Genomic DNA, 12,457 nt, shown 5'->3' on the forward strand with positions numbered 1-12,457 from the left:
ACAACCTTTTTTACAATTGCAAAAAATAGTGTTGAGGAGATTTCTGGAGCAGGTGGGAGTAAAGTTTTAATCGGTTCCAGAGTAGTATCTATCAATTTCCAACCCCAATCTTCTGAATTCAGTTGATTGTCTAGTCATGTTTGAACTTAATAGTATACTCGATAAAAGTTACTCAGATACAAAATTACCAGAAAATTAAAATATCACAGAAGGCCTTTATGACATGAAAACCATTTCTAATGAATAGGAACCTATCAATGCATATGTTGAGAGGCTACATGTGGTCTACGAGATATAGATATCAAAATCCCGATGCAAATTATGGTGCTATTCCAAGATCCTAAAGATATTATGAATCTCACATACCTCCAATAAGGATATTCTTCGATTGATGAATACAAATCGACTGGTCTTAAAAATTATAAAGAGAAGGAAAACACAATATTTGGGCTAGACTTGAATATTATATATTTTGTTGTATAATTCAATTCAATTTAGGAAAACGTAAAAGGAAAAAGATAGGTAAGACGAAAGAAAGTCTCATGGTTGCGGCAGATCAAGCAGTGATATGGTCTCACGGTGAAATAATTATTTTACGCAGTAGCTAACTTATAAAGGTTTCGGAAAACATGATGACGACCAAGGGCTCGTAATTACTTGTTATTCTTTGATTATCTTCACTTTCTAAGGATGCTAGACTGCACCTGGTTAAAACCTGGTTTTCAATTTTCTCATCTACGAATTTTCAACGCATTAAGTATATGTCTATTCGTATGATTCGCTTATTTTTATTTTGAGTCACTTTCACAATACTTACAAACTGACTTCATGCTTTGGAAAAGAAAGTCATTTTCTTCTTTTGATTCAATACTGACTAGGTCCATGTTAAAAGATTTGCAATGTAGCGTAGCTGCATACCAGTTACCCTAAAAAGGATTAGTATTATTGTAAAAAAAATAAAATATGAAATTCATAGTATTTTATAATTTAATGTACTTTCTTTTTAATTGGATGCATTTATTACAATGCCTGTAACGCCTTTAGACCTTTCAGTTTTTTTATTTTATTATTATCTCTACAAGCAAACAACAGATACATCTACTGCTTCTATCATCACTTCATTAGAAAAAAATTTCGACATTTTAGATTTTACATTTACATTTCATTTGAACAATGACACAATATTCGAACGGGGCAGATCTGGTGAATAAGAAGGGTAATTCGAGTAATTATTACCTAATATCACGCATTTTTGCATGGAAACATCCGATTTGTACGCAGAGGTATTATACTACAAGAACAAAATATCTATTAACAACTCTCCGCGTCTTTACTCCAACATTTTTTTCCACAGAGTGGTCAGTAACGATGACAAGTAATTCGCATGCATTGCTCTAAATTTACCCAGAAAATAAATTTGCATTGTGTCTCAAACGTTAAAAAAAAGCGGGTACTTCGACAGCAGATCTTAAAACGCGAAATTTCTTATACTTTGGAGATCCAGAGTATGTTGATTCTATTAATTGCTACTTTTTTTCTAGGTCGTAGAAATGCACCCAAGTTTAATCCATAGAAACCACACGGCTTAAGAAGTGAGCATCTTTTCCAAGCCGAGCATATATCGAACGTGATGCTCTGACCCATGACCACATTTATATGAAATATTTAATGCCGCAGATATTCGATATAGTACAATTCGACGGTTTGAACATTCACGACATGAACTGGCCTTTACGACCGATTTTCGTCTTCAATTGAAGTTAGTTCAAATTTTTCACGATCGCATACGATGGACTTTAATAGCAGACTATAACAAACATATTTTCGTAGATTTGTTTACTTCGTAACACCTTCAAATTGAGATATTTTTGATGAGGCGATACTCCATTTTTTAGTTTTCATAATTTCGGCCGATGTTTAATGTTTTAAAAATTTTATTGTCCAACTCTGATTTCAATTTTTTAGGTAAACATTTTTTCTTCTACTAAGTTATTGTTCTTTTCTATAGTAGCGCAATATTTCTATTTCTCTAGGCTAAAAACATAATACATCCCTGTAAATGAATGTTTTACTTCTATATGTAACTTACCCGAAAAGTATGTCCAATATAGTACACACTGTTGCCAAAGGTTAATAATTTAAGTGATGGGTGCGATTGAACTGCCAATTTATTATCTGAAACATACATTAGATTTCAAATCATGTACTGTTTTCACCAATTTTGTATTTGTACACTAACAAACATTTAATTATTAGCTTTTTCGTGATACATGAAAAATTTTAGAAATTATAATTTAATGTATTATTCGAGGAACGAAAATTAACATTAATTGCTGATACCTATAGAAACTGACGGCTAACACCGATATTACTAGACACATGGCAGCAGACTGGACTGGATACCATGACTTATGGTTCTAGAAAAGATTAGCGTGTGATAAAAAAGTGGCAAAATTGGATAAAATCAAATGAGCAATAAACTCATTTGAACTATTGTAGCGAGATTAAATAAAACGAGCGGTTCGAATTTATATAAATATATTTATTTATAGTTTACAGTTCGGTACTCTCTTATCAACTAAACTCTACTCCTAACATCGTTACATATATATATATATATATATATATATATATATATATATATATATATATATATTTTTCAAATGATTTTTTCGACCGTACTGTTTTAAATATTGATTTAGAGTATCAGCAATCGGTCAGGAAATAAAACTCTATTTGTTCAGTCTCAATATTTCGTCACGATTTTGTGACTTCTTCAGGAGAAAACTGTAAATTTATTAGAATAATTAATGATTATATGTAAACAAAATGAATATTTTAATACTTACAACTATAAGAATGAAAATTTAAATTTTTCTGGCATATCTAAATAAATGACATATTTTTGTTTGATTTTATTAAGGAGTTATGGTAACCGCAATATGTTATAGAGTGAATTCCCGTTGTACAATTTTCAGCGAGTAGGTTAAAATAAACAATTACTATGACAGTATTATTCATTTTATAAAGTGGAAAGATGGAATTAATAAAATTGAGAAAGAATCAGGAACACGATAAATTGATCTATAAAATGTAATTGATGGTATGTAGTCAGTTACTGCAATACTGATATTTAGGAATGTAATAAAATTATAGGTACAGTTACTAGAGAATTACTATAATAAGTATGTGTTTAAAGGTTAAGATCTATCATATTATATATTGTTTAGTATGTTGCAGTAGATATTACTTAAATGATTGGTGTCTGTCTTATAATTGATAGATTCAGGAGTTTTATTAATGTGTACCATTTCAAGGAAAAGCCGATTTTTATAATTATCAACTTGTTCCAAGATCTTTACATTATTAAAGTCAAAGTTATGTCCTGTCTTCAAGTGGTGGTCCACTAAGGCACAAGAGTTTTTTTGTATGTTACAGTCACTTTTGTGTTGAGTGACACGTTTTTTAATAATGTAAAATAATTTAATAACTTTGACTTTAATAATGTAAAAATCTTGGAACAAGTTGATAATTATAAAAATCGGCTTTTCCTTGAAATGGTACACATTAATAAAACTCCTGAATCTATCAATTATAAGACAGACACCAATCATTTAAGTAATATCTACTGCAACATACTAAACAATATATAATATGATAGATCTTAACCTTTAAACACATACTTATTATAGTAATTCTCTAGTAACTGTACCTATAATTTTATTACATTCCTAAATATCAGTATTGCAGTAACTGACTACATACCATCAATTACATTTTATAGATCAATTTATCGTGTTCCTGATTCTTTCTCAATTTTATTAATTCCATCTTTCCACTTTATAAAATGAATAATACTGTCATAGTAATTGTTTATTTTAACCTACTCGCTGAAAATTGTACAACGGGAATTCACTCTATAACATATTGCGGTTACCATAACTCCTTAATAAAATCAAACAAAAATATGTCATTTATTTAGATATGCCAGAAAAATTTAAATTTTCATTCTTATAGTTGTAAGTATTAAAATATTCATTTTGTTTACATATAATCATTAATTATTCTAATAAATTTACAGTTTTCTCCTGAAGAAGTCACAAAATCGTGACGAAATATTGAGACTGAACAAATAGAGTTTTATTTCCTGACCGATTGCTGATACTCTAAATCAATATATATATATATATATATATATATATATATATATATATATATATATACCAAAAGTATTATTCTCGAATCTTCGGGGGTAGTCCCACCTCTAATTCGTCTGATCGAAACCGCATCGAAAGACGGGCGCTATTGAAATGCCAATTCTTACGTTTTCTAGATTTATCCTTCTAAGAATTATGACGTATCGGAGATGGGCTATTTCGTTACACTGCTCCCCTCTTAGATCTGAGCGTCCCGATCAGCAACTCCAAATGTAGGCCCAGGATGGCGGAATCTACAGAACTCTCCACCTCTGCATGAACCCCTCAAGAAGAAATAACAATTGACTGTCTTTGAAGGACACGATCTCTTCGGGTTAATGCAACACACAGTAATTCGTACGCCGGTTTCTCGGAAGATCACTTCAAGCATGCTTATGCCAATTCTTACGTTTTCTAGATTTATCCTTCTAAGAATTATGACGTATCAGAGAAAAAGGGATACTTTGCAAACAACTGAACGCATGTGAAAATCATTTCCCTATTGAAACCAATGAAAGACAAAAGAAAAAAAGAAGAAGAAAGAAAGCCACAAGGAAATAACTCATCTAAAACAACTAGGAAAAATATTGAAAATACTTATCTACACTAGACTCTACAAACATGTATAGAGAAGAAATGCAATTGTTTTCTTCTTCTTCTTCCGCAGTTTTTCCGTTTTCAGGGGTCGTTGTTCCTTTATCTTCTTCCCTACTTATTTTTTCCACCGTGTCTTCTTCATTTTTCACTCATACATCTCCATAGCTCTTGTCTAGAAACTATGTCATACGCCTTCTCAATATCTATAAATACCAAATTTATATCTCTCAAATTTTCATTGTGCGTGACATTAACTTAATCCCTCTATAGTTATTACAGCTGTGAATGTCCGCTTTTTCTGTATACAGTTATACACAACACATCAACCCCTTCTTCTCCTAGAGCCTTCCAAACCTCCACAGGCCATTCCAAGAAAAGCTATTCATGAAGACCAATTTAAATAATATGCAAGGAAAAAATTGACTTCAACAGAAAGAAAAGAACAGAAATGACCATATTAAACATAGAGTGCTACACATATGGTCCAATATCGTGTAAGATCAGAATTTTATTACCAACAAACTAAATTTTAAATCGAAGGTAGTCAAGAGAAAAAAAATTTATCTACTCAAGAATATTTTAGTAAATGAGAATGTTCCGACTTTCCGACAAACCACAGTTACGATCTGGAGCACAATATTAATCTTATCTAAACTAGTAAGAAAACTTGAGATCTTTCAAAATATCGAATGGCATATATACACTAAAAAATCTGAACACTAACATTAATACAGAGAAAAATAGGAATATTACAATATTGGAATTGAATTCCACAAAATCATTACTTCTTTAAGCAGTATTTGTTTTTACGATTGGTAGGTTGCTAACCTTGCCAATCACCCTCCACATTTTATCCGGGCTTGGGACCGGCTGTAGTAACCGCAGAGCTACTCAATCCACCCCGCAATCACCCCAGGCAGTGTTCATGTTAATTTCCCCAACAAAGACAAAATGCATGGTTATAACAGCAAATTTACTAAGATGTAAATTGGAGCTGGAAGGTTAGATAATAGAACAAGTGATTGGGAGTTTAAATATCTAGGCATGACATTATCTAGCTACGGAAAGCTCGACCGAAGTGAAAGATCAAGTGAATAGAGCAAACAGAGCCGCAGGCTGCCTAAACGAAACAATATGGAGAAATAAAAATATCGGGAAAGAAACGAAAGGCAGAATTTACAAAACAGTCATCAGACCAATAATGACATACGCGGCAGAAACAAGACCTGACACAGAGAGAACAAAAAGGATGTTAGAAACAGCAGAGATGAAAACACTTAGAAAAATTGATGGTAAGACACTATGGGACAGAGCTAGAAGTACAGATATATGACATAGATGCAAGGTGGAGAACATCAAAAACTGGGTAAGAAATAGAAGAGTAGAATGGAACGATCATATAAGCCGAATGACAACAAATAGAGTAGTAAAGACGGCAAGAGACGGTTCCCCAATAGGAAGACGATCAGTAGGAAGACCACGCAAACGATGGAATGACAACTTACTGGAGGCACATTGAAAAACAGACAGAGTCATGTCTATATAAAAAGAAGAAGAAGAAGAAAATCATTACTTCGGTAGGTACTAAAACCACGTGCAATGAACAAATTTGAGATATTTGAGACCTAGCTTTTGAAAATTGTTAAAAATATCTTGGAAAAAAAATATATCGCGAATAGAGTTTGACATGCATAAGATATGAAAGGTAGGAAAAATCCAAAAGTAACTGGAGCATGTAAATGCTCGAAGATGAATGACATGAGAAAAATTCACCAAGATTGTGGCCAACCTTGTGTAGCAAAGCGTATATAGAGAATTTATGTTAGTTTAATTTAAAATAAAGATTTTTGTATTTCTTACTTGTTAAACACTCGGTACTGGCTTCGACGATGTTTTCCTTCCATATTATTAGGCACAAAAGCAACACTACTGAAATTTTATTACACATTTTATTTAATAAAATATCGTCTGGAAAGTTCGTTATATATGTATGTATCAGCGTTTTTTTTTCAGTAGGTATTTGTTTTAACTTAAATTGTTTTGGTTTTCTAGATAACGCTCTTTCGAACACATAGTTTAGGAAAATATGTCCGATACATGATTAAAAACAAGTATTAATTTAATCTCAGGGTTCTTTTGTGAGTTCAGAAATACATTTGCCTTTTAATAGTGCTCAATGCACACAACAGAAATGGAAGGAAATAAAATAAATGACAAAATGTTACCTATACTACTTAACAAAAACTTATAGACAAAAAAAAAATTATAAATATAATTATTTTATGTTCCGTTTCAAAAATTTATATCTCTGTGCAATGTTCTCAAATTTAAATAAACCGCTTAATTTTTAATTTATTTCAAGGCTAAAATTTACTCGGATACTCTCTTGTCAATTCGCTAGCTAAACTCCCTTCTTTGGATCTGCTCCCAAAAAGAATCTCAATCTCACGTCCTAACCAAAATTCCTATCTTCTCTTGGATACTTAATTCTCCTAGCCTTAGCTTCTCACGATGCAATGATAATTTATTGGTACTCACAAATGATGCTAACATTATATGTATTCTGCACTGCTACCATTTAATACACATGGAATCGCCAACAGCTACCACTTTGTCAAGCAATTTCGAAAACAAAATTTCTTTTTCATATATACAACCTAATTTTCTTCTACCGTTCGATAATAATTCACCGGCATTCAATATCTTTTTTTTTTTAATGTTATTCTTTTTGTTACCAGGAATAGACGGTATTTTCAATGATCTTTTAGTATTTCAAACAAACCACAGAAATCCATCAATATTGATATTTTCTTGTTTTCGATACACACCCTACAATAGCATCTGCATAAATCTTTCCCATTTTTGACAAGATAATAGCTGAATACGGTTAACCACTGCTTTATAATCCCATTACAAAAAAAAAAAAAAAATCAAATCATACAATATAAAATTAGTATAGTATAGTACGAGTAAATAGAAACTATTTTACGGATTTATTATCAGATGTCGCTATTGCGTCCGTTTCGAAGCCATTTTAGTGTTGCTTCTTAAAGACAGGAAAGATTTATTTTTCACGTTGAGAACGCCTTTGAATATCTGTTCTGATGAGCCTTATTAAGGCGAAATACGTATAAACAGATACATAGACGCTTTGTACGTGAAATCAAATCTTGACTGTCTTTTCCATACTATTAGAAAAATTAATATTAAAATTACCAGTCTTCCGGGTTGAACCGCGTTGATTGTCATTGTGCCGAGCTTTCGACATCCTCTCTGATGTCTTCTTCAAGGCTTCCGAGGTCTCAGTCACCCGAACCCCGAGACACTACTACACTGATCACCAATCAATTCACTACTGCCACTGGGAACAGATGACGGTTCATTTATACCGTCGATGGTGACGTGGTTTGGGTAGACGTTGACGTAGGGGTTAGAGTGGGGATGGCGAAGAAATTGGGGCGGGGATTAGCGCGAACATTTCTGACAATGGGATTTTGATTCGCAGATCGAGCCAAAATGGGTACCGGAACGTCGAGTAATAAATTTTCAACGCAATTCTTGCGAGAACTATATCTTGTTATAGATATATATATATATATATATATATATATATATATATATATATATATATATATATATATATATATATATATATACAGGGTGGCGCACCGAAAACGAAACAGATGCATTTACTGGCAGATGATTCCTTTTAAAAAAAAAGGCTTGGACCCGTCGATTTTGTTATCGAGGGGGAAACAAAATTGGCATAAAATTACATTAACATTTGCAGCCCCCTAAGCGGGGGTGGCACCATCCCTAAAATCTTAAATGGAAAGGGGGGTCGAATGATCCATCATTTAAAAGGTCTTTCAACTCCCTTTACAATGATGTAAAATTCATGTACTTCAATTTAGTAGTTTTGGAGATTTATTGATTTAAAGTTTAAATACATCATCGTAAGAGGAGATCAATACATAGCAGCAAAGTTGTTAAAAAATAAAGAATGAACTGACCTGTCAGCCGAGTAAATGTTGAAAATGACCACCATTACTTTCCATGCAATAATAAAGATTTTGCTGAAAACGTTGCCGGACATTTTGCAATATTTGAGGAGTAATTTGATGGCACTCATTCACAATTCTTTGTCGTAAATCTTCTAAGGATGTTGGCTGAGTAACATAGATTTTGCTTTTTAAGTAACCCCACAAAAAGAAATCCAAAGGTGATAAATCTGGCGATCTTGGGGGCCATTCAACGGCACCTCTTCTACCAATCCATTGACCTGGAAAGTTCTGATCTAAATAATGCCGAACTCTTAATGCGTAATGTGGTGGGGCACCATCCTGTTGGAACATCAACGTATCGACCATCATTATGATTTTCAATTATATCTGTTAGCGCAGGATCTATGGCATTTTGCAGTAATTCCAAATACATTTCACCAGTCAAATTTCCAGGTAAGAAAAAAGGACCAACCAAATGATCGCCAAAAATGCCAGCCCAAACATTTAATTTTTGTGGCTGCTGTGTGTGTACCTCATGGTAAATTCTGGGATTAGAGTCCGACCAATATCGACAATTATGACGATTTATTTCGCCATTTAAAAAAAAGGAACATTCGTCGGAAAAGCAAATGTTAAATAAAAATTGTTCATCGTTTGTAATGCGTTCACTCATAACTTCACAAAATTCTAATCGCTTATCAAAATCGTCTTCATTAAGTTCTTGTACAAGGTGAATTTTATACGGATGAAAATTATGGGCCTTTAGAATCCGTTGGATAGTACGTCGACTAACACCACACGAAGTTTGCAATTTGCGGGTACTTAATGTAGGATCTACAATAACTTCTATTGTAGATCCCTAAAACCCCCACTTCTGTTGCTTCGTTCCTTATAGGATTTTCAATATTACGTTTTTTATTGGCGACTGATCCAGTTTCCCGAAATTTAGCTACAAGTTCTAGAACATATTTTCGGTGCACATTATTGTTCTCATGTCGCTCATTAAAAATTTGTGCTGTTCTATTAGCGCACTAATTATTTCCGAAAAATATTTCAATAATTTCAACCCTTTCTGCCGTGGAATATACCATGGTTAATTTATGTATAAAGCAATAAATGATATTTTAACAACAAAGATTGGTCAAATCAATCGCAAACTAATGTACTATTTCCTATTTAAAATAAGTACGTGGCATTCTCTACTTATCTTTCTTCAAGAAACAACTTTTTTTGACACAAAGGACACTTCAATTGCTATTTTTATTATTAATAAACCATGGGCGTAGTAAATAAAAGCATTTACTTATCAAGAAAATGCTTTTACTCAAATTTCTTCTGAAAGAAGTACAAACTAATTTGATGTACCTATTAAAGTCTACTTTAAACTTTAAATCAATAAATCTCCAAAACTACTGAATTGAATACATGAATTTTACATCATTATAAAGGGAGTTGAAAGACCTTTCAAATAATGGATCATTTGACCCCCCTTTTCATTTAAGATTTTAGGGATGATGCCACCCCCGCTTAAGGGGCTGCAAATGTTAAAGTGATTTTATGCCAATTTTGTGTCCCCCTCGAAAACAAAATCGACGGGTCCGAGCGTTTTTTCAAAAAAAGAATCATCTGCCAGTAAATGCCTCTGTTTCGTTTTCGGTGCGCCACACTGTATATATACATATATATATATATATATATATATATATATATATATATATATATATATATATATATATATATATATATATATATATATATATATATATATATATATATATATATATATATATATATATATATATATATATATATATTATGATTCAGAAATATACATGAGATTTTTAAAATGGGGAGAATATTGACAAAGACTCATTTATAGATACAAGTATGTGGTATCAGTTAATATAAAAAGACACTTTACAGTGAAAATTTGTGTGTAAACAAAATTCAGTGAATAAAGTTTAGATTGTGATAGATAATAGATTTAAGATTTTAGGTAGAATTAAATATTGTATGATTTGATTTTGTTTTTTTAACGAAGAGAATATAAAACCGCGATTAACCGTGTTCAGCTTTTGTCTTGTCAAAAATGGGAAAGTTTAGAAATTTAATTTATGCAGATGCCATAGTTGGGTGTGTATCAAAAACAAGAAAATATTAATTTGATGGATTTCGTAGAAACAGATTTCTGTGTGTTTGTTTGAAATACTAAAAGATCATTGGTTGAAAATGGCGAGGGAGGAGAAGTTTCATGTTTGATGGGATATTCTGTTCCTGGTCGCAAAGTTATACTTCTATACGCGCGGTCGACGTTGGAAATTTGCACGGGAGTGAATCGGTGAAATCATTACATATGTAAGATGTGAGTAAGAAAGAGACAAAAATTATATTTTCTCTCTCTTTCTCTATCGGCAATAAAAATGTTCCTTTTGCATATATATTTAATATTATATAGGTATATTATATATATATATATATATATATATATATATATATATATATATATATATATATATATATATATATAATATTATATATATATATATATATATATATATAATATAATATACATTAATATTATTATTTATGTGATATGTTTTGTATTATTTATTAAATGTTCTTAATTATTTTAGGCTTTTGTATTTCAAAATAATAATTACAATAAATCACTGTATGACCGAGAACTGTCAATTTTGAAATACGTTAGTGTCATGTCTAATTGGCAAATTTCTTACGTGTTTGGTTTATACGCTGGTATATGTGAGTTCGAATCCCAATATGAATTTCCTTTTTTATTTGTGAAATATTTAAAAACCCCACGTTAGTCTTATTAAATATATGTAATATACGCAAAAATGCTAAATTTTAAAGTAAAATGAAAATTTACAACATAATCCTAGTTGTTGGTTTTTTATTTTTATCTTCCACAAACATTTTTTGAAGTTATACTTATATACGCGCTTTCGTCGTTGGAAATTTGTGTGTATTCGTATATATTGAGTGAATCGGCAAAATCATTACATATGTAAGATATAGGTAAGAGAGAGACAAGATATATTTTCTCGCTCGCTTTCTCTCTCGAGAATAAAAATGTTTCTTTTGTAAACATATTTAATATTTATTAATATTATTATTTTTTTATTAATATTATTATCATGGTAAATTAAACATATGCGTAAGTAAGTTATGTATATTGTCATATTTAAATACTTATGAATATTGCATTTTAATTTGTATTGTATTATAATATTGAATTATGTGGCAGTGTATTATATTGTATTTTTATATTAATTACATAATTAACAATGAATTTTACTGCAGAGTATGTTTTGCATTCAACTCCTTTTATACATATATGAAAATAAAAATATATATTTTCATTAAAATATTGATTTAATCCTTCATTTACTTACTATACTCCTATTACAGGTCAAATGTTTATATACGGCAAACTATGTACCATATACCTGTATACCTAATTCTTTTCTCTTTCCGCTCTCTCTTACCTATAGCATTACATATGTAATGATTGTGCAGATTGACTCCCATATAAATTTGTAACGACGAACGCGTGTATAGAAGTGTAACTTCTACCGGCAGTCCCACTGGACTGCCACACCCGTTTTTTTTTGTATTATAATTTATAGTTAAGTAGTATTG

The 12,457-nt window shown here is 31.2% G+C and overlaps 1 protein-coding gene across 2 annotated transcripts in view; it reads right to left on the reverse strand.

Annotated features, from left to right (window-relative positions):
• LOC140441661 (C-type lectin mosGCTL-7-like) overlaps positions 1-12,457 on the reverse strand; it is a 48,061-nt gene that overhangs the window by 4,767 nt on the left and 30,837 nt on the right. Inside the window, exons 1-3 of one of the 2 annotated variants that reach the window (XM_072532527.1) lie at positions 6,654-6,810; positions 2,090-2,175; positions 818-926 (exon numbers count right to left, since the gene is read on the reverse strand). In XM_072532527.1, coding sequence (XP_072388628.1) covers positions 818-926; positions 2,090-2,175; positions 6,654-6,741 — 283 coding nt within the window. In that variant the 5' untranslated portion in view covers positions 6,742-6,810. Of the gene's footprint in view, positions 1-817; positions 927-2,089; positions 2,176-6,653; positions 6,811-12,457 lie in introns of those variants that run through there. The other variant, XM_072532529.1, reaches the window with a different exon arrangement.

The sequence above is a fragment of the Diabrotica undecimpunctata genome, chromosome 5, assembly GCF_040954645.1.
Source record: "Diabrotica undecimpunctata isolate CICGRU chromosome 5, icDiaUnde3, whole genome shotgun sequence".
NCBI classification, from domain to species: Eukaryota; Metazoa; Arthropoda; class Insecta; order Coleoptera; family Chrysomelidae; genus Diabrotica; species Diabrotica undecimpunctata.